Below are 25,661 nucleotides of genomic sequence, written 5' to 3'. Positions count from 1 at the left end.
TTTGGAATGTATATGCCAGAGGGACAGATGGAGAGGCAAGGAAAAGATTAATCATTTTATGGCAGAAAGCCAGTGGTGTTACCAAAAAAAAAGAAAAAAAAAGTGAATTCAGTCTCAGTGCAGGAAAGGTGGCAATGATGTTATCTGAGCTGAGGTGAGAGCGCTCACCTAAATCAACCTGCAGGTTTGGCAGTGTGACAAAACGTTCAGTTAAAAATACTCACTTTTAAGTCAGTAACAAGAAAGCCTTAAAATGTAACATTTCAAGAATCAGTTTTGAGAATTAAATCATGATCTGGCTACCACTGTTCAGAGGAAGCCAAGCTCCAAGTCTCCCATCACTTTAAGCTAATTGCTATAACCAAGGCCTACCACAACAGATTCATGAAGCAATTAGTGTCTTGTTCTTCAGCAGTAAATTAACTCAAATTAAAATACTCAAATGTCCAGGAATAACTGTAATTTACTTCGTCCTTTATTACTAAAATTTGGTAAAATGAGAAATAAAATTTTAAAAATCCCATTAAAAAGAAGTCAGGTGTTTTATTACCAATTGTAATTAGATGTGAAATTCTCTTCCAAGTATTTCACAGAGGCCAAAGAACTTCAGTATTCCAAGGCCTTAAATAAAAAATGAACCATGTTTCCCCACAATTACTGAAAGACAAAATTTCATGGGAAAACCTTCTTTACAAATGACTGGATATATTGAGAACAGATCCTTAATACATTTAACTAGAAATCAACTTTTCCCAGGAAAAGAAAATCCAATGATCATATGCTTACACTGTATACATGCCTGAAGAAAGAAAATGTCTCCAAAATTCTGCACAAGCCTGAGTACAAACACAAGGGAATCTACTAAAATTTCTGCACTCTGCATCACAGTTGTACTTATGAATCAAAATAAAGCTTGGAAGGTTTACTTTCTAATGAGTGTCACCTCTGCAAACAACAACTTCAAAGCTCTAATGGATAATTAGCCACAATTGATCAATGCATTCCAATTGCTTCGAGAGTTTTTATAAGTGCCAAGCAGAGCAAGTGGCTTTCTTCAGATAAACAAGAATTATTCTTAGTATATAAGAACAGAAACTTAACCAGAACCACAAAATTAACTGTAGATGTTTCAAAGGTTTGTTTCATCAAAAAAAAAAAAAATCTAGTTTGGACATGAAGAATAACTCAATCACACTTAAAAAGAGAATTTTGAAAGGCTGAAATTCAGTGAAGACACGCCTCAACAGATACTCAATTGTATATTCACAGGCCAAAATTTTTATGAGTTAATTCCAGGAGGAGCTTCAGCGTGTACTAAAACACATTTATGGCCACACCAAAACACAGTTTCCTAACACAGGTTCCCAACTGAGTATTCCTTTCTTCCCCCAGTTCCTGTACTTCATCATCATTAAGCTGAATTAAAGTTTAGGAACAGCAGTGATAGACAAGGAGCAATGTCTTCAAACTGAAAGAGGGGAAATTTACATTAGATAGGAGAAAGAAGCTCTCCCCTGGGAGGGTGGGCAGGTCCTGGCACAGGGTGCCCAGAGAAGCTGTGGCTGCCCCTGGATCCCTGGAAGTGTCCAAGGCCAGGCTGGACAGGGCTTGGAGCAGCCTGGGATGGAGGAAGGTGTCTCTGCCCATGGCAGGGGTGGCACTGGATAAACTTTAAGGTCCTTCCAACCCAAACCATTCCACAATTCTGTAATATGATTCTGTAAATGCAGATTTCTAGATCAAATTCAACCCAAAGTCTGTGCTCCTTCCTCTATTTCCTGTACTGTGGATATCAACCTTTCAGACTGTACCCAACAGGTCCCAAAAGAATTGCCAGCTGTGTCTGCCAGCACCTCAGCAGTTTGGAAGTGCCTATAGTTGGCCAGAGACAGCCAAGGAAAGGGAGAGCACGTCATGCTCCAAAAATTTAGTATTTTAAGGAATAGGCTGTTTTGGTAAGAGAAAACAGTAGCACTATTTAAGAGGTTCTTTCCCCATTTATCTCCCAGAAGCTGTCAAGGATACATTGTCAGGCAGCTCATGGAATGTGATATTCCACAGAGGTGGCAGAAAAGACAACAGTAGCTCTGAGGAGGGACAGCAACAGGAAAAGTATCTCCAAAATATAATGAAAAGAGATATTCTGTGTCCTTCCTTTACAGTGTATATTCTCCTCGACAGACATGAATCCTAAAGGAAAAGGGCAAACACTGAAGGGAAAGGCTGTGACTCTAAAAGTAACTATTATTTTTCAATGCAGACCAGGGAGAAAAATCAAATAGACAAGAAACAAACTCACACTACAGGTTACATTAAATACATTAAAAGAAACAAAAATCAATATTGCCTACTCCAAACTACTTAGCACAAATATCACAGCCTGACATTAACTATGGAGAAATGTAACTATAAATAATTTACACTGTTAAAATAATTTTTAAATAACTTTAAGAGCAAAATATATTTGTTTTGAAACACCACAGTGATTTCAAGTGCTACTGTCACATTTCCAGTCCTTCTATAAAACATGTTCTCCTTGAAGATTTAACAACACCCGTGAACCTATTGAGACAATTCTGACCAGGCTTTTAAACAAGGCAAGATCTGATGGTTGTCTTTAAACAGGATTAAAACTGAACAGTTTCACAAACCAGGCCTGTACACGCTTTCCTCCCTGACAGCAGCTGCACAGAGGATGATCCAGAAATGCTTTTTAACCCAAGATGCCCCATATCAGACTAAGAGAGCCACCACTGTTTGTTCCAAGAGAGAAATCTCATCTTCAACTGGTGGTGTTCCAACACTTGTCCATTACCAGGGTACAAAGATCCTCCCGTCCTAAAGGCAGTTATTTAATTAAGTCAATTTGCCAAAAGCTTCAAAGGGCACTTGTTTTGTTTCCAAAATTCCCCTGACAAGCAGAGCAGCCACGCAGCCAGGACAGCATTGTGTGTGCTGCAGTCACTCTGAGAACACAAATCCTTTCCATCCAAAACAGAAGCAGAGTGCTAAAAAATCTATTTACTACTCTCTTCAAAAAACCCATTTCATTTCTTTTGGCAAGGACAGTCCTATATTTAACATGTTGTATTTTCATTATGATTCATTCTAAAACAAAGGCACTGTTGAACCCTTTTTAGGGCACAGGACACTGTTATTTCCCAAACCTAAATAAGATTGTGTACATAGGTACCAAAGAACATGTCCATCACCTTGGGATCTGAGAATCTTCAGAACATGTAAGCACAGACATCTCCAGGTCCTACTTACAGGTAGTTTTTGTAGCACCAGGAATTCAAAAATCATCTCAAGTCCTTATTCATCTAAATCTCAATTCTGCAAAGTATTCTTGGCTTTAGAATTAAAGCCATTGCTCAGATTACACACAAACAGTTAAAATACAAGCAAGCTTAGTGTGCCATTTCACAGTCACAGTAATTTCTGGAGTAAATAAAAATACTCTTTACTGTAATAGCAAGAAGGAGGAGGATGAGGAGGAGAAATAAGCACGTACTATTTACAGCCCATGGACACAGTTACAGCAAACTGATGCCACGCACAAATGGACTTCAGCTTCCAAACGAAAACCAACAGGAATTTCCTCCAAACATTCACAAGAAGAAAGGAAAATGTCATTATATCCTGCCATTCCTTATACTCAGCCTTGCAGAGTAAACTAGCAACTGTGCCAGTAAGAATTCAGAATTATTTTTTGACATATGGAGGGAAAATGTATATTGAAACACCTTTTCTAGTTTAAAGAATCATCTTCCCACTAAAAAGTAGATTTGGGGATGCTTTGTGTAGTAGCCTCTTGTACTGGAATTTTAACCCCCTATGGAAATGAGTGAATTTCAAAATTCCAAAGTGCAACTTTCCAACACAATCTTATTTTTTGCCTGATGGTTGAAGTGTTCTGTTTTCCTGCAACGAAGTGTTTTTCACTTGTGGAAGCTGAAAAAGGAGAATCGCCTCCTCTCACTGCTTCCACTCCTGATCCATTTCTCAGGAAGGCTGACACAGTTTATCAGGCTCTATGTAATCTTCCAAGTTTCCTGCACTGCCTCTTCTCTAAAGAAACAGACCACCAGCATTTAGTTTCCAGACCATAACACTGCCTGCTTTGACACATTTCTGCATGTCCTTCCAATTACAGGATTCCCAATATAATCACAGCTCACTGTCAAGCACAAATATTAAGTTTATCTTTTAAGTAAGGGCAAGTTTTGAGACCTGCTAAAAGGTCTTTTAATCAGAAAGGCTCCTGTGAAATCACATCTACATGCATGATTAGAGCCTATTAAGAAAATTACTGTGACAAAGACATTTCCTTCTGATTGAAGGAACGAGGCATTTCGTAACTTCTACACACCAACGTTTCACTTGGCAGGTTTTCCTCCCTCCCAACATCTGAGTCATTTTTTACCTGGCTATTAAAAAACCCAAACTACAAACAGCAGCAGGAAGATATGTGAAAGCAGTCTGAAAACTAGATAGACGTCATCTCAGTTACATCTATCAGTAAGGACCTGGGAGTCTGTGTCATTTTGACTAACCTGAAACAACACTGTAAATCTTGCTTTTAATCAATGGCATCCAAAGGAACTGGTGCATCTGTTAGTTACACTCCCAAAACCTTCTTTCAGATAAATTTCTTAGAAATAAACCCCACTCTAACAACAAAAACCGAAGCATTACAAGACTCTAACTAATATAATTGATGGTTAGTGACAAAAAGCTTAATGTTCGTGGTGTGTTATCAAAGTAGAAGATAATGGCACAATTCTGCTCTGAAGAGATCCAATAACACTTAATTTTTGTCAGCTGGCTGATAAGCCAGTGCAAGTGCACAGAGAGGCTTTTGGGTGCGAAGAAGGAGGAGAGGAAACTGAGCTGTGTCCCCACCAAGGCCAAGTGCTCTGTTTCTCGCAGCCCTGGAGCCAAACTGAACCTTGACACCTGCATAAGCCCCAGCCAAGTGACTATCGTTGCAAAGATCTTCAATGACATTGCACAACTGCAAACAAGACTTAACTCATGTACTAGAAACAGGAAACAACTCAATTTCAGGTGCCAGGAGTAACAGTTGTGGGAAGTACGCTTTTTAAGTCATTAAATCTCTTTGACGTATCAGCAAACTCATCTGTGGAGCACCACTTTCCACGGTCATGTTTCAAAACAAAACTGCCTCAGAGACTTTCATTTTACTACGCATCAGTGAGTTTTGCTATTATGTGTTTCTCTGTATTTATAGCCTTCTTCTGTTTTATTATTACAAAAACACATATGTCTCTCTGCAGTAAAAATGCTGTTTCAGTGCTCCTTATTCATCAGAGAATGGAGAAGCTATGGTCAAGTCTGTAATGTTATTAGGAGTCCCCTGGAACTGGGAACCAGTGTCTGGGATATGATTTGGACTGGCTACTGGTGTTTGCCAGAGGCATGGTCTGCTAGGAGACAGGCAGCTTGGCAGCCGAGCACGGACAACTCCGTGCATGAGAAGCAAATTAACTGCAAGTCATGTTAAAACAATTCAGGCAGAATTCAGACAGATTGAGAGCCACCACAGAAACAAACAGCACCAGCAGTTTGCTAAAACACACAGAACTGCAAAGGAATGAGAACATCTTCAGCTGACTTAATTCACAATCAGCAAGCATATCTAAATCTGGTACTCAGCAAGAGCAACTGGGGAATCTGTTTAAATAAATAGTTGGCTTAATTTTTTTCTCATCACAAATTTTCCTTACCACAGTTGCCTCACAACACCGAGACAAATAACGTAACCACATACACTATGGAAGTCTTGCTCTTTAACACAGCTCATTATTGTATTTCATTTACTCAAGATTAATTTCCAACATCAAAACACCGCTCAGTGAACAGCACAGGGAGCAAAACTGTGAATGTGCTTGTCCAAGGCACATGTATTAGACAGACACCCTGCCTGGAAACAACAATGACAGAATTCACTTCTTGTATAGATCAACATTAAAAAGCCCTGAGACTTATTCTCTTGGTAAAAATAAAAAATGGTTTTACTGGTTTCTGAAGTTCACTTCTGGGAAGAGTTCCTCCTCCTCTTTAATCTGAACCTACTCTTGCTGCAGCAAACACTGCCATGTGGCTATTCCGACTGAAATAAAGTTGAAAACATGCACTGTCCAAACAAATTAGGCCAATACCATTTAGAGGAAAAAACTGTTCTGCACTCATAGGCAAAAATCCAGCAGAACAGATCTAGTTTTGCACAGTTAGTGGTTGTTTTGAGTCTGTTCAGGTTTTGATGCCAATCCCACTGCTGGTACCAAGTTCCAGTGGGGCTTAAATACATACACAGAAGTAAGGAAAACTCATCACTTGCACACAGCACTTGGTTCTCTGTATATGAACTCTCTGTTACCTCCTGGAATGCTGAACTGGAAGATCTGCCAGCCAGATCAGCTTTTCTATCAGTTTCTTCTTGCACACAGGCTCTATTTCATATCAATATAAGTAATTTCTTTCAGAGTTTTCAAAATAGGTAGACTGAAATTACTCAAAATCCTCAATCTTCAAAAAGGCATCCCAAAAATCCCCCAAATAACCATTAATGTTGTAAACCCCATAACAAGGTATGAAAATAAGCCACCATTTTCTCTTCATCTCTTTATAGATTCAATCTGATCAAACAATTTAATCTTTTTCTGAGGCATACAAAGACCAATAATGTTTGATAAAACTGTGCCTGCCTTTCAGAAGGAAAGCTGAACTTGGGGTAGGTTTAATGGTTCTATAAAGAAAAATATTTTGAAAGGATTTTAAGCTGCACTGAAGATACATCAAGCTGTATCTTCCCTGCAGTTTAACAGCAATACCTTCTGCAGATTATCAACCATGCACAACTCCAGATTTTTCCCTTAATTTCTGCTGCTGGGTACCAGAATATCCTTGTTGGAGTGATAGGACTCTGAAGCTACTGAAGAAAAGGTGATTCCTTTTACAAAATTGTGTGAGATGGCATTATAGCTTAGAAACACATGGAAAACACTCAAGCGTCCTCTCATCTGAATGGAACTTTACAACTTCTTAAGGGAAAGAGCAGAAGCACCAGTTAGAGGAATCACTGTCCAAAACTCTTAACATGGGGCAAAAAAGAAGCCTGAGAACCATACAAAACAAATGGGAGCTTCCCAACATCTTCTAAGCTTCCACAGGCTTTGACAGCTGTACTGGGACATGGGGAATGCATCTCAGCAAGAGACTCCCTAACAACTCATCGACAGAAACACAGCTTCAAGCCCTTACCAGCCACAAAGAACAGGAAGGTTTCATCTCCTTCACCTGGAAAAGATGAGCTCCCACAGCTCAGGAGAGCGTTAGGCAAGAGCACGTCTCCAATGAAGTGCTCATTCCTATGGAAGCACTGACCATCTGCTGAGCTTTGCTAATGCTTATCACATCCAACAATCTTAAAAAAACACCTCTAACAAGATGTTCTAGATGGTCTGAACACAATTTCTGGACTTAATGGACTTGACAAAAAACATAATACAACACAAAAGGGCAATTTATTACTACTGGAAATGACTGCGACAAGATGATCTACTCCCATCAAGCAATAATTGTTCAAAGACAAATCCTTTCCTCTTTAAAGCTGTCTTCCCTAAGGAACTTCAACCCAGTCCAATAAAAACTCTCCTTGTAGCATCTTCCAAGAAAACAGGGCCACAATGCCACAATTGCAAGCAAAATTGTTACAGTAAAGGATGCTGGCAAGGAAGAGAGCAGAGAGATACACATTATCACAGAAAAGAAGTTTCCTCAGAGGTTTCCAGGTATCTCAGCAAGTCAAAATCACCCATCTTTGGGAGAATCATGTGAAATCTATGATATCTTTGCTCACATCTCTATAGATTGAGGAAGTATTCTACTTTAATCTCTCCCTGCCAATGGAATGTTCTTTTGTCTCGATATCAGCACCCTCTTGACCTCTAGCACTGGGAATTATTTATTTTCCACTCCTCCTTGAACAGGTTAGGGGTAAGGTTTATCCCCACCTTTGGCTCATGCAAGCACAGAACATGAACTTCAGTCATTCTGCTCAGTTCTGCCTTAAAATAGCAAGTCCAGGCCAAAATTAACAATCATGGCTGATGATGATCAAGATGAAATGAATCCTCACAATTTGTGAGATCAGGTGAAGGGATCAGATTTTGGATATTTTTCCTTCTTTTTCTCTTAATAGAAAGAATGCTTATATAAACACACCACAAGAAACAAAACCAGAAAAAGGAATGGATTGATTAGTCACATACTAAAAAAGGATTAGAACCAACCACCACAGAAGCAAGGTCTTGCCCAACAAAACTGGCCCCAAACCATAAAGGGTCATGAGTTCCTCACAGTGCATATAAACACACTGAATTGACAAAAATGGGCTACTGAGCTGTGCTTGAACAAGGTTAGTCAGAGATGCACATCACTTATTTTAATGTAATTAGAAGATACTGCTTTAAAATGTTATTTTAGGTATTTTTTTCTGCATTTGTATTCCACAGCTCCTTCCTTCCCTTAGGATACTGCTACAGTCATCAGCTAGAGAATTTCCTTCCAGCCTTGATACAGTTCTTCAAGCAGGATAGCAGCTACATTTTAAACCTTTGAGTCAAGTTGGGCACGTTCACTATTAGGTAGATCAGCTGCCTCACCACTTTTATTGCAGCTCTTTAAATGCTTTAAGCTGTACACATTAAGTGGTAAACACCAGGGATTCGGGAGGCAAAAAAACAAACTAACACATTTTCCTTCAACAGAAATTTCAGTTTCAGAAGAACAGACAAACTCACTGAAGTGTTTCTTTATTTTTCTTAAAAGCTTTCCTGGAGCATCAATAAGAAAAAGCTAACACACAATCATAGCTGATAATCCTATTAGGAAAATAAACTGGGGGATGGGGAGAGACTGGAAAAGGATACCAATCCTCAAATGGCCACTAAGGAAAATGGCAAAAATCGAGAATACTGCTGCTTGGCACAAGAAAATTCAGGAAGCAAGTATGTGCTCCAAAATGGAAACACAAAATCTTTGTGTAAAACACTGAGCTCACCTGCTCTCTTTACTAAGAGAAAAATAAGATGTATATAAAGTAAAATTTTTTTAAAGAAACACAATGCTTTTAAGCTTCTTATCTTATTCAACAAGATATGGAGCCCTGGAAAACACCAGTTTTCCTGTTTTACTTAGCCAAGTTTTTAAAATTATTTTCTTTTAAGTGCACCTTCAAAGAAGCACCATTTTATCACTTAGACTCTGTCATAAAACAGTCCTTTCACTATTCTTTTCCAATGTATTCCCTGCTCAAACCAACTTTACTTTTCTTCTTGCATGTCTGTAAACTGAGGCAGCCTGGGTCCCTTTCCCAGGCTGGTGAATCCATTTAGGCTAAGCCTGAAGTCCTTGAAATCAGGAATTTGTCTGAGATCTGGCCTGTTCTTTACCAGAGGTGGGTTTGTTTAAAATAAATCAAGACCTCACAGAGCCTCCCCCACCAGGCTCACACAGACTCTGTCAGCAAGTCCTTTGCTATGGGGTAATTCTACTTCAGTTAGTTCACATAGAAAAATCAGTAGTTTCACGTAAAACTGAGTAGTGACTAAGAAAAATCTAGTCCCAAAAACTTAGGTATCTGTAAGTTCACAGAAATAAGCCAGATAAATAGAATTCCTCACTGTTCCCACAAATTTCAAAGGAAAACAAAAGAAAGATAAGCTGACTCTCTTTCAGTGCAGACCAATCAGCTTCCACAAAACAAAATTAGCTGTCTCCAGCCTCCAAAACAGTTATGTCAACTTTCAGATGCTCTGACCTTCACTCATAACACAAGTATTTCTTCTTTAAGTAGAAGCATCTCTTCACTGCAGAGAGAATGCTTTTTATGGTGTTTATTTAAAAAAATTAAAATTAACTATACAGCACTCCACAATGATGTGAGCACCTCTTCAGAGTACAGGACACACACTTTCATGTCAGACAATGCGATTTTTCCACAATTACTAACACATCAATGAATTAACATTTACATGTGAATAAACTACAGAGACAACAGCTACCGATGTATGAATAGATAAAATATCAGAGATAAAAATTGACCTTTTTCTACATATCAGAACATGGTGGGTTTGCCATCAAAATATCATGAAGGAACTGTACCAAAAGAACCCAGACAAGAGATAAGGCACATGGTAGGAGGAGCAGCAGTTGAAACACTGCTCTAAGCTCACACCTGGAAAACAAAGAACTAAAAAGCAGTAAGTGGATCAAACAGGGAACCAGAGCAGTGCCCTGTGACAGAGGCAGGTACCTGCACATATATATTCCCTGCCCTGATCCACAGTGGCCACCAAATTAGGCTCTTGCCCTTCCCTTTCACAGATTGCATTAGCTTGGCAATCTATGTGAAATTTGATGTTTCCAGATCAGTTCCTCCATATTTAAAAAACATGCACTGCACGGCTGCTGACAGTGGTCCTTGACAAGAAGAGCAATTGCTACACCTTTCCCTTCAATCTCCAAGTGTTCACATTGCTTTAGAAGATGGCGTTGTCTGGCAGCTAAATTGAGATCCTGCACATGAGAAATCATCTGCTTCCTTTCTGCAGGATCATGCTACTCTTTTCTAATTCACCCTGCTAAGATACACTCCAACTTTTAGCTTCGAGGATGTCTTTTTCAACAAGTGCTTTCATTTTTCATTACATGAGAAGTACTGCTTCAATTATCTCCTTTTCACAATATCACTGGTGACTGAAATGGGTAACTACAGACTCAAGAAAGCAAATCCTTTAGTTCTGTCCCAGAAAAGGATCTACTGTGTTTCCTAAACACCTGTATGGAGAAAAGCAAGCACAATAAATAGAATACAGTAAATGGCATGTACATACTTTAGTAATTGCTCCTGTCTGTGCTGTGTTCAGCCCGGTGTGCCCAGCCATCTGTGGAGATACTTGGGTTAAAGTCTCTGCCAGCACACTGCCTGCATTCCCCTGCATGGCAGGGGCAGAATATTGCATTCCTGCTCCCCTTCCTCTTCCAGCTGCCCCAAGAGATCCATTCATTACCTGCCCTTGTCCTTGCTGAGGCTGATTCATTAAACTGTGACCAGAATTACTGTTGAGAAGGCTCTGGTGTGTCTGACTGAAATTAGTATTCATACATATCCCAGGTCCAGTCTGTGATGTTGCAGGGCTGCTCGTCACCATTCCCACTTGTTTTTGTGCTTGAGAGTTCAGAGTTTGGGATGCAGGTGTGGTAGGTCCAGAAGTGCTGGCTGCTTGCTTGGCCAGGCCTGGAGCAGAGGAGTCTCCTGGGTTCAGTGGGCTCTTACCCATCGCACCCAGATTCCCGATGTTCGCGCTGTTCGGCTGCCCTTGGACCTGACCACCAACTCCCTGCTGCACGGGGCTGCTCGAGTTCACATTGCCAATCCCTGGGTTTAAGGAAGAGCCGCTGCTTCCCCTCAGAAGTTCAGAAAGTTGTTTGTGTTTGGAAGCTGCATCTGGAACGAGGTTCCCACTGCTGTTTAAAAGGCCCAACTCGCCATTGGGGATCAGCTCATCAGGAAGATCATTTTCCAAGTCAAACAAAGATCCGAAATCTACAAGTTAAAACAGAAACGTGGGTGAGAAAACATAACAAATGAGTAGCTAAAATCTTTTTTTTCTACTTTGTACCAGTGTTAACAATGACAGGCATTCAAGATGTCTTTGCCCAAGACCAAGAAGTGAGTGAGGGTCCCTGTGACAAGAACTCCAGAGCCTTTCAGAGCACAGTCATCACACACTGTGCACACACAACCATGCAGGCTACAGCACTGGCCAATAAACAGGTTTTCTGGCAGGAATTTTGGCAAAACAAAGCTTAAGAAAACTAAAGTGGCATGAATACAATGATCTAATCTAACGTTTAAATTTGCCTTGTTTTGGCTAAAAGATGAAGGCAGAAATAACAACAGATTTTTTTTTTTCCTATTGATTTACTCTCCCAAAAGAGCAATTACATCACCTTTTCCAACCTCCTCTGTAATCCCAAGCCACCACATTTCACCCAGCAATTCTATCTCAACCCTGTCATTTATGTGTGCACATGACCAGAGAACATCTTCCAGCACTGCTTCAAAACTTCACCAAAGAACAGTGATTTCCTCAGCAGTTTGGTCCCAGTCTCACATATAAAGACATTTAGGATCAGTATCTACTTATTGATTTGCACCATGATCTTCTGCCTCAGAAGATCCTGAAAGGCACTCAGCATTTTCTCCTTGTAATGCCTCTTGAATCGAGTCACTGCTCGATTCCTGAACAGCTCAAATAATTCAAATTGCTCTGTAAGTGCCCAGCCCTCATTTATCATGCCCAATATTGACAGAGGTAATCCACACACTCTCCAGATGAGCAAAATAAATCAATCAAATCTTCATTAAGCCACTTGAAGGAACAGCTCTGCCTGGCTGCAACATCCAGCCTCATAAAAAAGTGGTGGGGCTTTTTTTTGCTTTTTTTTCCTTTAAAGGACCAATTCAGGTTCACTAAAATATTTTATTGCACATCATAAGCAGCATCTGTGTAACGAGATTATTTTAGTATGTAACTAAAAACCAGACTGTTATTTCACTGTATATAGGTACTTCCACGTGAAAATAAAAGTTACATATTTGAAGACTTAAGGACAGGCACATACATTTAATATCTATAAACATCTAGGCAGACCAGCCTCAATGCACCAGAGTAGCTGTTCAAACATGCAACACATCTTGGAAGAGTTTTCCAGTCCAAGGACATGAACAATCATCTCTCAATGTAACATAAATGTGTGAAAACTTCATTTTGTCCCCCAAGGCAGCCCTGACAAACCTCAGTCCTTCACACTGAGCAACAAACCACATTTTTTCCAGGTTAGAGCAAGCAAGAACTCTTTACTAAAGAAGGACATTCCAAAAGCTTATTGTTTTAAAGTTTAATTCGCACTTCAAGCACAAAAAGTTGGTGCAAGACCCAGGCTGAAAAAATGATGTAAGATGGTACATTGGAAAGAAACAACAAACCTCAAGCAACACAAACTGTTTCACAAAGCACAGATGCATCACCAAGCCATCTCAGTACATTTTAATATCATTCATTTCATCAGCATGTGCATTTCCAATTCAACCTAACTAAAGAAAAATTAATAGAATTGGCCAGACTTGCAATGACTAGTGAATTACACCAACAGGCACGGTAAGCAAAGACAAAAACATTAAATTCTGGCTGGTTTGAGGCACTCAAAACACCACCTCCTTCAGGGAATCACACCCTGCCATCATCACCTATTGGAGTCAATAATCCTTCCAGGACTGCACGATGTCTGCTGTGACAAATACACCCTGCTCAAAACAGAGCCCCTGATCCCTTCTAAGCAGGCAAGGAAAAGCTAACATTTCATTCAGCAAGATTCATTCAAGTATTTTTAATTTCCCTTACTTGCTGCCTTTCCTTTCAGGTCTTGAGTTTATCTTTCTTGCTTGTCTTCTAGAAAAATTCCTGGTGTACCTTTGACTCCATGATCGCTTCATCTCTCCTCCTCTTTCCCACACAACCACTCCACACTGACCATGCTGCACTCTGCCACTTCTTTTTAGCTCAACTTTCCCTCTTCCAAGATTTCCCTATTTCAGCCTGGAATGCTGGGAAGCTCTGGGAGGCTCTGCCACTGGCAGCAGCTGGAGCCTGCCCAAAGCCGTCTGCCTGCCCATCACCGAGGGTGGGACAGAGGGCCAGGGCTGAGGCTCTGGCTTTGTTAAAACTGCTCTCAGCACCCCAGCTCTCCCCAAGTTCAAAGTTTACAGTGTTTGTTCACACAACTTCTGTAAATCCCACAGAAAGGTGTTCTTCCAAGCTTTTTGCACCAAAATTGTTAATATTTCATGGACAATATGTGGGTTCAGGGATAGGGGCACAGAAGAAGAGACAGAATATGAAGGGGGAAGATGTTGCTGTGGCTTAGAGTAGTTTTTTCCAGCTGTATTTCAAAATGGGATGCTGGAGTATAAATGCTCAATTTGTTTTTTTTTTTGCTTGGCTGGCTGGACTCTCTCAGTCTTGCCAGAGCCAAGAACTGGAAATGTTTTTGCAGTTTACAAAAAAAAAGAGTGAAGAAAGCATTTGGGAACACTGCCACTTTAAACCTGAAATAATCTACCACTCCTAAGCTCCTGTAAGAAGGCTGTACATTAAGGTTAGACATGGAAAATGTACAGCTCTGCCAGCAGGAAAATAAAAAGCAGGTAAACAACTTAACACAATGGTCCTGTAAAAATTCACCAAGAATTCAATTGTTCATACAATGATTAATCATCTTCTTTTATATTTCATCAGAGTCATGCACATTAAAAACAGCAACACAAGGCACATTTTACAACGGTTATAAAATACAACAGAAAACAAAAATCTACTTGAGCATGTCTGCAACAAATCCATAAAGATAAGAGATTGTCTTGGCAGTTATAAAAAGAATAAATATATTTACACACATATAAAAATCTGCCATAATATGAACATGGCCCATTTCTACTGACAGAGAAATGAAAAGCAACTGCAGTCCCTCCATCCTCACAAGAAGAACAGAATTGATCCCATTCTCAATGCTTCAACTGTTTCTCAAAGGCAGCTACCAAGAGGCTAAAAACTGAGGGATGCTTTTGTGTGCAGTTACCTGAAGCCATGGTCAGGGAACACCTTTGCTGAGAAGTCCCACCAAGCTTTAACCTGCTCCATCCTCAAACCTGCCACGCACCCAGCACACATCAGAGCAGGAAAAGTGGTCTGGATTTTAAAGGAGAACAGATTCCCAAAACCCATATGGCACATACCTTTAATTCAGTGCTCAGGAAGCAGCGGAGCTGACTAAGGCTGTGGAGATTCACCTCGCTGTGTCTTGTCTCTAACACAGCACTTCTGATCCTAAACCTCACACCTTTCATTACCTCTGTCACATAAACCCAAACGTCCTCTTAACAGCAGAGCACCAAAAAAACAGAGATTACGTTTTCTGGAAGGCATGGAAAAGCACTAGGCAAGAACCACACCCCCACTCTTTCCAAAGGGCTCTTTTTCCAATTTGAGCATTCTGCATTCTTTGAGCAGCTATTTTCACACATAGAAGATAACCACACTTGAGACACTTTCTCTCCTAATTTCAGTCTTATGAGCTTAAATGTCACAGTTTTCTGCCTTCCTGGACAACACTTTCAGCAACCAGAATTTAAAAAAAAAGATGTTCTGTTTCCTTCTAGGGCTTCTCAGAAGAAAAAAACCCAAAACTGTGCTGCATCCTGAAGGCAGGACATTCTCATCTGTACAACTGCTTGTGACTGTTACTGGAAGACTTTCCTAATATACATATCCAATCAATTAACTTGTTTTAATGTCACCGTTTTTCCCCCTTTAGCTCAGCCTGGAGAGGTGACAAACATCCTAAGGTGTTTCATTATGTGACTTATTATCTCAAATGTATCTCTCAGCAAGCAGAAGGAGAACTATCAAATTCAGTTTCATTTTTTACAGCATAATCTTTGCTTGAGACGTGACTGGGAGTTTTCCTGTCACAAACTGACTGCTTGTGGCACAGAGCAGACACTGAAGTCCAGCACACAAGCAGTATTTTCACCGTGCCTTTCTTTCATGCCAACATAGCTGTTACATTTCAGTGAGCCCAATTTTGTTTTGTAAGGCTTCTTTCAATCATGCCAGACCCCAGCAGACAAAGCCTCAACAGTTCAGAGCTCCAGCCATTCCCTAAAATTCACTGTCAGGTAGCTCCCCTCAATAGCCACACTGTGTGGCACAGTAAGCAATTACCACGTCCATCCCAACTTCCTTTTGAGGTTTGAGGATTCTGTAATTTATCGTTTCACAAAAGACAATTATTGCATTTAACATTTTAGAAAAATTAAACAATGTGTTCATGGAAAATTTAAAATTTCCAGTAAGGAAACTTTAGATTTGTGATTTTTCCTAAGAAGACATGGAAAGCTTGGGAACTGACATGCATCTGACCTTGGCTTTCAGCAGAGAAGCATCACTTCCTCCAAACACCGTGTTTAACAACCAGGTTGAGAATGATGGTGATGAGGGACCTGGCTGGGTTAAGCAGACCCTGATGGCTGGGTGGAGGGTGATGAGAAGGAAAGAGAGATCCAATATCAAGGATCTGGACAAGTCTCAACAATTTATGGCTTCAATAAGAGATTTGAATATTTAATTAAATTTCTACCTGCCTGATCGTTTAAACTACTTTCATTTGGAATGAGAAAGGAATACAGTCTGGGTCGCTTGTTCCTAAGTCACTGGACTTGTCAAAACTCAAATATGTTGATATGAACCTCACCTTTTGGAATCCCTGGGACATATCTCTAGAAAATTCATTGGAACCATCATCACAGCTCTCTCCTGTTGACAGGCCCACAGTCACCCAGGTTGGAAGGGACATCAGGTCTATCTGCAGCCCAGCCCTCCACCTCCTCTCAAAGGGCTCATGCTCCAGCCCCCAGTCTCCTGAGCAGCGCTTCACTGAATTCATTCCAGCTCCTCCATGACCTTCCCAGTGATGGATAGGAGGCTCAACAGTCTGCAGCTGATTGTATTGTCTTTTTACCCTTTTTGAAAATGGGTTTGACACTTGCCTTCTCTTGCTTTCCTGTGGCTGGGATTTTAGAGACAGCTCCTCATATCTCCCCCAATCTATTTTGGGAACACTTCAGCAACTAAGTGAAGCTTGTTACACAAACAAATAATTAAACTAATGAAAAAATAAATCAGTTCTCTTCTAACCTCTAGTGCAATACTACCTGTATTCCTGATTCATCTCCTGACACCAGATCCACCAGCAGACACGAGAGCCAGGATGGGAAAATGCACATATCCACATCCTTTATACCACCACTAAGGTGTGATAACAAGTACCACCTGATACAGGAAAAGCCACCTGTTCTGTCCCTGTGCTCATCCTCACCTCCATGAAAGGAGAGTAGTATAAACTGAGATTCTTCCCTGGTCACACCAGGCTTACTCCCCAGCCTCTCCTTCCATGTTTTGTATCATGATGTCATAACCTCAAGGTTCTCTCTGCTGTACTTTCCAAGTTGTCTCCACCATCTTTCTTTTGCTGTGTTCATAGTGACAACACCACCTGTGTTAAAAATCTAGAAAAACCTGAGATACTGGTTTATTTCAGAAACAAACAGGTGGATTTAGGGATTATTCTATTCTTTCATAAAGAATAAATCACAGATCACTCAAATGTTTCCCTATCAATTACAAAGTACTATATGAGAGCATGTTAAATGGCCCTTGCACCTGGCATTAAGGTTTATATAAAAAGCAAATATGAAAAATACCCAGATAAGAAGCTAGTCTCTGATCTCTTCCCAGAGGGGAATAAAGCCAAGGTAATGCCAAAATGCATGGCAGAAGCATCCCAACAACAGTGCTCACTCTGGTCTGCTCTTAAAAGCATCAGGTGGCAAATCATGGATTGCCTTTGCCTTCCTCTGCCCCTCTCCAAAATCATTCTTCCTCCTGTTTCCCGAGGTATCTTCACTATTTTGACACAATTGCCATGTCTACATCTGTGAATAAGTCTAATTCCCACACAGCAGCATCCACAAGACACACATGGCTACTGTCCCAGTGCACATGGCTACAAGGCTAACCCTCTTACAGACCAGAAGGCTTCAGTAAATTTATTCACCACAAGAAGAGAAATCCAGACAGAAGGAAGAGAAGGCAATCTGCCTATGGACTGGGAGACACCACACTGGGAACATCAGCCTCTCATTCACAAGATCATCCTGATGAAGATTAAATACTTTAAGGTTCTTGGAGCACATTAACAGAAGCGAGACTGCCTTCTCATCCTATCACAAACACACACACCGTGCCTTTTGCTCAAATTTAACAGCCGACAGAACATTTAAGTTCAGAATGACCCTTTTAAAAGGAATCATCTGAGAGAATGGTAATTAATAGTGGGCACTTGCTTAAGTCAGCATGAAGTGCACAGTCTGTACCAAGCCAGTGTCTGCTTGTGGCTGCCTTGAGTTGACTCCCTCAGCTGCCAGACCCACAGCTTTCCTTACGGCTGTGCCACCCTCAGTGCCCACCTGGAAAGGGAATCGACACATAACACACAAGGACATGAATTATCTTGACAAACAAACTTTAGCTATGACATTCCCTGGCCAGAGACTTCTTAGTGAATGTCTTGCCAACACAGGTGGTTCAGGTTTGTAAGTGTTCAGTTCCTTGTGCTCCCCACGATGACTGACAGTGTCAGCGGTGAGACCTCGAGCTCAATTCTGGCTCAGGAGCTCCCTTCAGCTACACGAGTCTTTCTATGAAAATTCCCACCTTAACACAGCTTCTCTAACAGAACCACAGAAAAGGCCTATTCTGGGAAGAGTGAAATTTATAAATATGTACTTGAAGTAATACTGTAAAACAAGAGAAAAAAACTAAGCAACATTATCATGTACCAGGCAAGTCTAGGGTCTCCTCTGTGATGTATCAAAGCTGCAGAAAGTACATATTCCAGTCTTTTTAATGACACTTTTTCCTCCCTATTTCTGATATTTCTGATACCAAATTTAAGGGAATTGTCTTCTGCTTGGCAACTCAAACTCAGTTGTGCAAGGACAAACAACCCAAAACAAACCAAACATACATGAGGAAGCAAGAGCAGACAGGCACTTAAAACTAATGATTTTTGTATATTTATGTCTAAAAAAGCTTCCAACTGTAACTAACAATACCAAAAAACCCAACTCCCTCATGAATCTTTTACTTTAAAGCACTGGTTTCGGTGAAATGTGTCTGTTTTGAGCCATTCTCATTAATACTTTCCTTTAGGGAGCTTATGAACTGAGGAAAAAATTTCACACCTATTCCAAACCAGACTCATACTCAGTATTTACTCAACTCAAGCCACTTGGTAATTTCCCCATCTCTTTTCTGCACGAGATGACACTACCCAAGAGATGACACAGAAGTGATGTCATCAGCAACACCCACTAACCCAGCTAGCAAAGCTGGGCAGAGCCAGGGAGCAGCTCATGCTCTCCTGGTGACACACACACGGACAGGGGCTGCAATCTCATGTCCCATTTTACTTCTCACTCTGCAGCAGAAGGTCTCCAGCTCTGATTCCTGGCTCTGCCATGTCCAGCTGCAGCAGGAGAATGATGTGCCCAGGAGACTGGGAGGAACAGTCATCCAGGGAAGAACAACTTTTCCCAATGCTGTCTTCCCAAGGAAGCTTTCACAGCACTAAAGGTGACCGGCAGGGAAGCGGGGGATTATTTTACAGACTTACAGATACGTAAGTAAAAATATATCCACAAACAAACTGCAAACCAAAGATATTTATCCAGTGTCATAAATAAGATCCTTATTTCTTGATGGAAGCAAATAAGAAAGCAAGAAAGGAAGAGTATTTTAAGAGATGTAGATTATGAGTTATAATTATCACTGCTAATAGAAGTTGCAGTTTTCTTTTAATTCACACTTATGATTCTGCAAAATACTTAATAGTATTTGTTGAAGCATCTTTATCAAAGAGTTTTCCAAATAAACAATTTAGGTTCTCTCTGCATCTTAGACATCTGAAAAGACAGATGGAAAACATAACATATGTTAAAAGGAAGATTTACAAAGCAAAATTTCTTGAAAGTGTAAACCAAATTAGGGTGGAAGTGTCAGATTTCTAAGTTATCTCATGTTTTTTCACTTCATAAGAACAAACCCCAGAATTTTTCAAATTGGGTTTTTCAACTACCCCCTCCACCCTGATTTCACATAAACCTGCAGTATTTTGTCAGTAGGGTGAGGGGTTTTTTTCATGTTCTTCTCTCTTGGCAGGTAGCAACAGTAAGCAAAATATCTAATAAAGACAAACACTAAGAATATGTGGGGGTTTTTAATGTGAAGCTGCAGGTATAATAAAAAAGCACAGCATGTTGCTGTAAAAATAATTAATGGCACTGGACGATGACTTCAAGGAATGTCCAGCCAAAAAAGAAAGTGAATAATTTGCAGCAGAAAACTGGGAATCATTTCACAAGCTACCAAGAGATCTCTGGAGTTCAGCAAAGACACAGCCTCTATTCCTGCCTGCTGCTGGAAGGGCTTCTCCAGAAGCTCTATGTCATAGCACATGACAGCATTTTCCTAGTTAACTTTAAGTCACTGGAGGGGGAATAAGTCTGAAGTGCAATTCTCAAAGTATGAATTTCAAAAAACAAAGGAATGGGCAAAATGGTAGGACTGTGGACTGTCACATATGATCAGGCTAGCAGATCATCTGCTCAACTTTTCATCCCACACAGACATGAGTGTCAAACTCCTTGGAAAAACCTGTAAAAGCCCACAAACATTGAGAGAGTAGACAATACCCTGCTATCAGCAATGCCTCAGGAACGGGTAAGAATTAGCTGTGCTAGACTCTACAAATGAGCCTATTTCTAATCTCACAAATCTCCTGTCCTCCCAGATCACAAATGCTGGCATCAAGTTATGCAGGTCAGTCACTTCAGGTGGAAAAAACCAAAACAGTTTGGATCAAGCTTCTAGCTCAAAGTAAACATCTTGCTTGGCATCAGCCTCTTCCATTCACCACCCCCACAGTTCCATGAGTTTTAAACAATATAACCATTAAGTATTCCACAAGAAACAATATAGCCATGAAATATCCCAGCTCATTTTTCCCATCCCAGATAGTTAGGGCACAAGTACCACAAAACAAACAAAAAACTAAACAAAAAGGACATTCCCATGGAATAATTACAACGACGTACACTCCTTCACCTACAGCTTTTCAGAAAGTGAATTTCTTCCCTAAATTTTCTGCCTATAAATGAGAGTGTGTTCACTTAATTTAATTATCCTTTTCCTTGTTCCAGGGAGAGAACAAGAAAGCGCATGTGTAACTGTGGTTCTTACTGCCACAGCACACACATGACACTCCGGGGTTCTGTAGGTATCATACAAAACAAGAGCAGACCAATTACAGAGGCTTCCATGAAGCTTTTCAGCCATGCAGGAATGAACCCTTTGAAACATCCACACTAATGCTTTCACGTGCCCAAACAAAATCTGGGTTTAGATCACCGAGACGTCACTCCATCTGAAGTCTCTGCTAAGAATGTGAACACAAGCTTAGAAAACCTTGCTGTCTTTCCTTAAGCTACTTTGCTTTTGTCCAACTCTTTTCAACTAAAACCTAAATCCACTGCAATACACCTATCTGGTTTTTGGCAGGAGAGCAGGATCAAATCAGGCTGCGCATCGACACAAACTCCCTTCTGCAAAGTTCTGTGGCTGGCTGGGAGTCAGCCAGAGATCTACTTATCTCGGCACGTACAGAGGCACGTGCAGCAGGGCCAGCCTTTCCCCAGTGTAAAATCCAGGCCCTGGGTGCCAATCCATGGGCCAGGAAGAGAACAGGAGTTATCAGGGAGCTTGGCCCACAGCTTTTGCAGCAGCAGCAACACGGCTTAATCTAGGCAGGATCAGAATTTACGGAGGAAGAAAGAATCAAAAATCAACAAAACTCCCTACACAAGGAAGTGTGAAGTGAAAACCTAGCTCTAATGGACTTTGGAAGCTGCCCAGCTCACCTTCTTCCTAACTTCACCTACTTTAAGAATTTGTTAACTCCTGATGCCGTCAGGGACACCCTCTGCTCTGGCCCAGATTACGCCGTGTTGTTTCTGGAACTGGCGCAGCACCACAGCAGCAGAAGCTGCAGGGAACACAATGAATGTAGACAGAAGCACGACTTTAGTGAAACCCAGACTCTCACCAAGCTACCTGCAGAAGGGACCACAGTCCCGGGGCCCCTGAACACCTCCAGCTGTGCCGCTGCTCCATTCAGGCACGTTTTTCCCAACCAGCCCGAGACCACTGCCAGGTCTCTGTATATCTGCTGAAGGACCAATGCCAGCAATGTGCAAAACAATCACAACACACAGCACTGAAATAACACACTGCCATAAGCAAAGTTACTGTAATTCTACTTTTTGTAGGAGTCCCTTGTTTATACTGCGGTGCTGGATGAGAACATCTCACAACAGCCACAGAGGAGACAAATGTTTAGGTCTGAAAACGCCTGTGTATCCAATAAAGCAGTAATTAGACAAAAGCACTACTCCTACCTGGCTAGACAAGGAAAAATCTTTCCCACGGACATTTTACCACAGGAGTCAGCTCGTTCAATACAGCACAGCAATGGCAAGCAAAGTTAACAGCCAGGAGTCGTAACCTTCCTTATTGATACAAAGAGCAGCGGGGCAACTGCAAAATGGGACTATCATGAAACTTAACGATGGTCACAGCACCCATTTCTGTTATCCTTTCATCTCTGCAAGATCAGACACTGGATTCAGCTGCTTAGGTTTAACAGAAAAGGCCGTATTTTCAGAAGGTAAGCAGACCAATTCCAACAGCACAAACTTTGCCCTGGTAAGCTGAGGAGCTATTTTTATCGGAAAGATTAAAGGCACCTAAAACTTACCCTGACAAAAGGAGTTGCTTAACATCACCGCATCAAAGCATCAAGAGAAATATAAACAAGGAGAAGAGCAGTTGCTTTCTGCCCGATGTTCAGGCCTGCCTTCAGAGCCTCGGGTGTGAGCATTTGCAGGCTTGAGCCGAACTGTTCAGCCGGGCCCAACGCAGCGGCAGCTGGGAAAGCACATCCCGCTCACGGCAGCTGCAGCACCCACCAGTTTGGAGCAACCACTGCAATTACAATTCTGTTCAACAGAACAGAATTCTGCTCAACTCACAGCTCATCCAGGGCAAAAGCCTCAGACCCATCTCCCCAGGCTGCCCTGATTACAAAGACCACTCTCCAGGTTGCAACAGAACTTTTCCATTTAAGCCCCAGCACCAAGGAGAAGCCTGGTTTAGTTCCAGGAGCAGGCATTTGACAGCAGTCACTACTCCAACTATTTATATTGCCTGCCACAATGCACAGAAACCTTCGGCGATCCTTCAACAAGCAGCATTAACTGCTGGCAACAAACTTAGAAGTGCTTTTCCTAAAAACAACCCTCTCTAAGTGCACAGACATTACCCACACCCTTGGCAGAGGTACTTTTGCCTATGGAAGACCAGGACGATGACAGAACTCCATGGACACGCTTGTCCAGAATACAACTTGGGGTTTGCCACCCCAGTACCCCCAGGCCCCTTGAGCCCTGCAGAACTTTCTGCAGATGCTGGAGTTCACACATCCAGCACCACACAGAGCTCCTCAAGACACACGAGAACTTGCTGAACAGGACGTAATTAAGACTGAAGCATTCCAGAACAGCCCAAGTGAACTTCAAAAAAGAAAGAAGAAAGAAAAAAAAAACAACAAACCAAGGCATTGGCTACCAGGAGAGTCTAAAATGTCTCGCTGAAGAATTAAAGATCTGTAAACTGTATTTGTCCTGAGTTACAAAGAGCATTTCGCAGCAACTGGTGTATCAGCCTTCCATATATTCCAGTGCTTCCACACAAGGGATTAACACGGCTCAATCACAAGACCTCACCTAGATATTACCCGACAATTCTTATTCGATACTGTTTCTTTCTCACTTGTTTCATTTATTCGCAGGCTGAGAAGTAAAGGTTTCCATAAAAAGCCCGTGAAGGACCGAAGCATCTGTAAACTGTTGCCAAATGCAGATTGGGCAAGACGAAAAAACCCACAGAATTTATCAGCTCAATTATAGTAATATTTTTTTTCAGTCTTTGAAAACAGCAGGCATAGCACGATTAACTTATCACTACCCCTTCCACAAGATTAATGAATCTCTGAAAGCAGAAATTCAAGTCCAACAGACTTTGTGTTCTGAAACCACTCTTTCAGGGATTGAGACAGTCGGAGCACCGGGAAAGGCCGGTCCAGGCACACATGCTCTCGTGCACACACGTGTGTATTTACAACGGGCACACGCTGGCTGGAAACGAGACATTTTGAGGCGTTTTATTATCTACAAACCCATCACAATTGAAGAAAAAGGCATGCCAGAGACGCTACACAAGTCACAGTGACTGCCAGGCTGCGGGGCATTTCAGCATACGAGCAGCCCCACAACTTCAATTATTATCTGCAAATCGTTCGGGCTTTAAAGGAAATATGCTTGAAACAGTTTAAGACAAATGACTTAAAACTTCAGGTTGGGAAGTAGAAAAAAAACACGAAGTATTAATTGGAGGGTAGAACCAGATGGTCTTCAAGGTCCTTTCTAACCCAAATAATTCTATGAGTAAGAAGCTATTAAGGAGTTTTTATTCTGTAGTGTGTCACACACAGGGGCACAGTGAAAAAGCCTGTATAGGGCTATTAGTTGTGGGTAATCTGTGGGGTTTAAGGGGTAGATAGAAACCTCAATCACGCTTCCAAGAAGGCACCTTCAGCTTTAAGCTGAAGGAGGGTAGATTTAGACTCGGTATCGGGGAGAAATTCTTTCCTTTGACGGTAGTGAGGCCCTGGCACAGGCTGCCGAGAGAAGCTGTGGCTGCCCCATCCCTGGAAATGACCAAGCCCAGGCTGGACGGGACTTAGAGCAACCTGGGATAGTGGAAGGTGTTCTCCATGGCAGAAGATGGAACAAGACGGGCTTGAAGGTCCCTTTCAACCCCAACCATTCCACGATTGTACAATAAGCAGGATGGTCGGTGCTTCCCATGCCTGGCCCTTCTCCTTCCCTACCCGCACCCCACTCACCTGTACACCCCCATCACCCAAACCGAGGCACTAAAAACGAAGGTGATGGAGGAATAGAAGGGAAACCCAACTCAAAAACGTCTCGTTCCAACCGCTATTTATAGCCGGGACGGTACTTGGCGTACGGGTCCCGCCCGGTAACTTCGACAGCGGGAGGCCCAACCCAGCCCCGCCAGGAACCGCGGCAGGGCGGGCGGTCCCCCCCGGCCCCCCCTCCGGCGGGGCGGTAAGGGCGGGGGGGTGTGGGGGGAGAACCGCCGTAGAGCCCCGCCCGACCCACCCCCGCGGCCTTACCTGTGCTATCGCTGGCGGAGAAGCCCGGCGAGTTGAGCTTGGCTCGCTTGGGGTTGGGGGGCACGTCGAGTAAGTTCTCCGCCATGGTGGCCGAAGCGGCGGAGCCGGTGATCGTTGTCCGGGGGTGCTCGGGGGGGGCCGGGCTCGCTGTCCCCGCTCCTCCGCCGCACGGGAACCCAACAGCGCCGCTCAGTGCCCGGCCGGCCGCCCCCGCTCCCCCATGCCGGGCCGCCGCAGGCCGCAGGGAGGAGGGCTCGGGGCGGGGAGCGAAGGGCCCAGCGCCCCCTCCCTGCCGGCCGCGCTCCTCCCGGGCGCTCCCCCCGCCGCGGTGCCCGGATGGCGGCTCAGGCCGTCACTCGGGGCGCATTCCGCCCCCCCACACGCTCCCCTCGCCTCGCCCCGTCCCCTCCCCTCCGCGGCGGCGGCTTCGCCCCGGCCCCGGCCCCCGCCCGCCGCCCGCCCGCGGCCGAGGTAGGGGAGGGAGGAGGGGGGGGGAGGAGAAGAGAAGGGAGCGGGGGGGGGGGGGGGGGGGCAAAAATTAGAAAAAAGGAAAAAAAATCACCAAAAAGCGGAAAAAC

At 42.4% G+C, this 25,661-nt stretch overlaps 1 protein-coding gene across 5 annotated transcripts in view; it reads right to left on the bottom strand.

The window, feature by feature from the left end:
* The window catches only part of CREBBP (CREB binding lysine acetyltransferase), a 95,250-nt gene extending 69,805 nt beyond the window's left edge, over positions 1 to 25,445 (bottom strand). For 2 of the 5 annotated variants that reach the window (XM_005522821.3, XM_014252603.2), the window contains exons 1-2: positions 25,084 to 25,445; positions 10,923 to 11,635 (exon numbers count right to left, since the gene is read on the bottom strand). In XM_005522821.3, coding sequence (XP_005522878.2) covers positions 10,923 to 11,635; positions 25,084 to 25,168 — 798 coding nt within the window. In that variant the 5' untranslated portion in view covers positions 25,169 to 25,445. The remainder of the gene's footprint in view (positions 1 to 10,922; positions 11,636 to 25,083) is intronic. The other 3 variants (XM_014252602.2, XM_014252605.2, XM_014252604.2) reach the window with 2 other exon arrangements.
* Positions 25,446 to 25,661: the final 216 nt, after the last annotated feature.

Source organism: Pseudopodoces humilis, chromosome 18, assembly GCF_049639895.1.
Source record: "Pseudopodoces humilis isolate 2021_Gansu_Grassland_sample_001 chromosome 18, ASM4963989v1, whole genome shotgun sequence".
Classification (NCBI taxonomy): domain Eukaryota; kingdom Metazoa; phylum Chordata; class Aves; order Passeriformes; family Paridae; genus Pseudopodoces; species Pseudopodoces humilis.
This window is presented reverse-complemented; position numbering and strand designations above follow the sequence as displayed.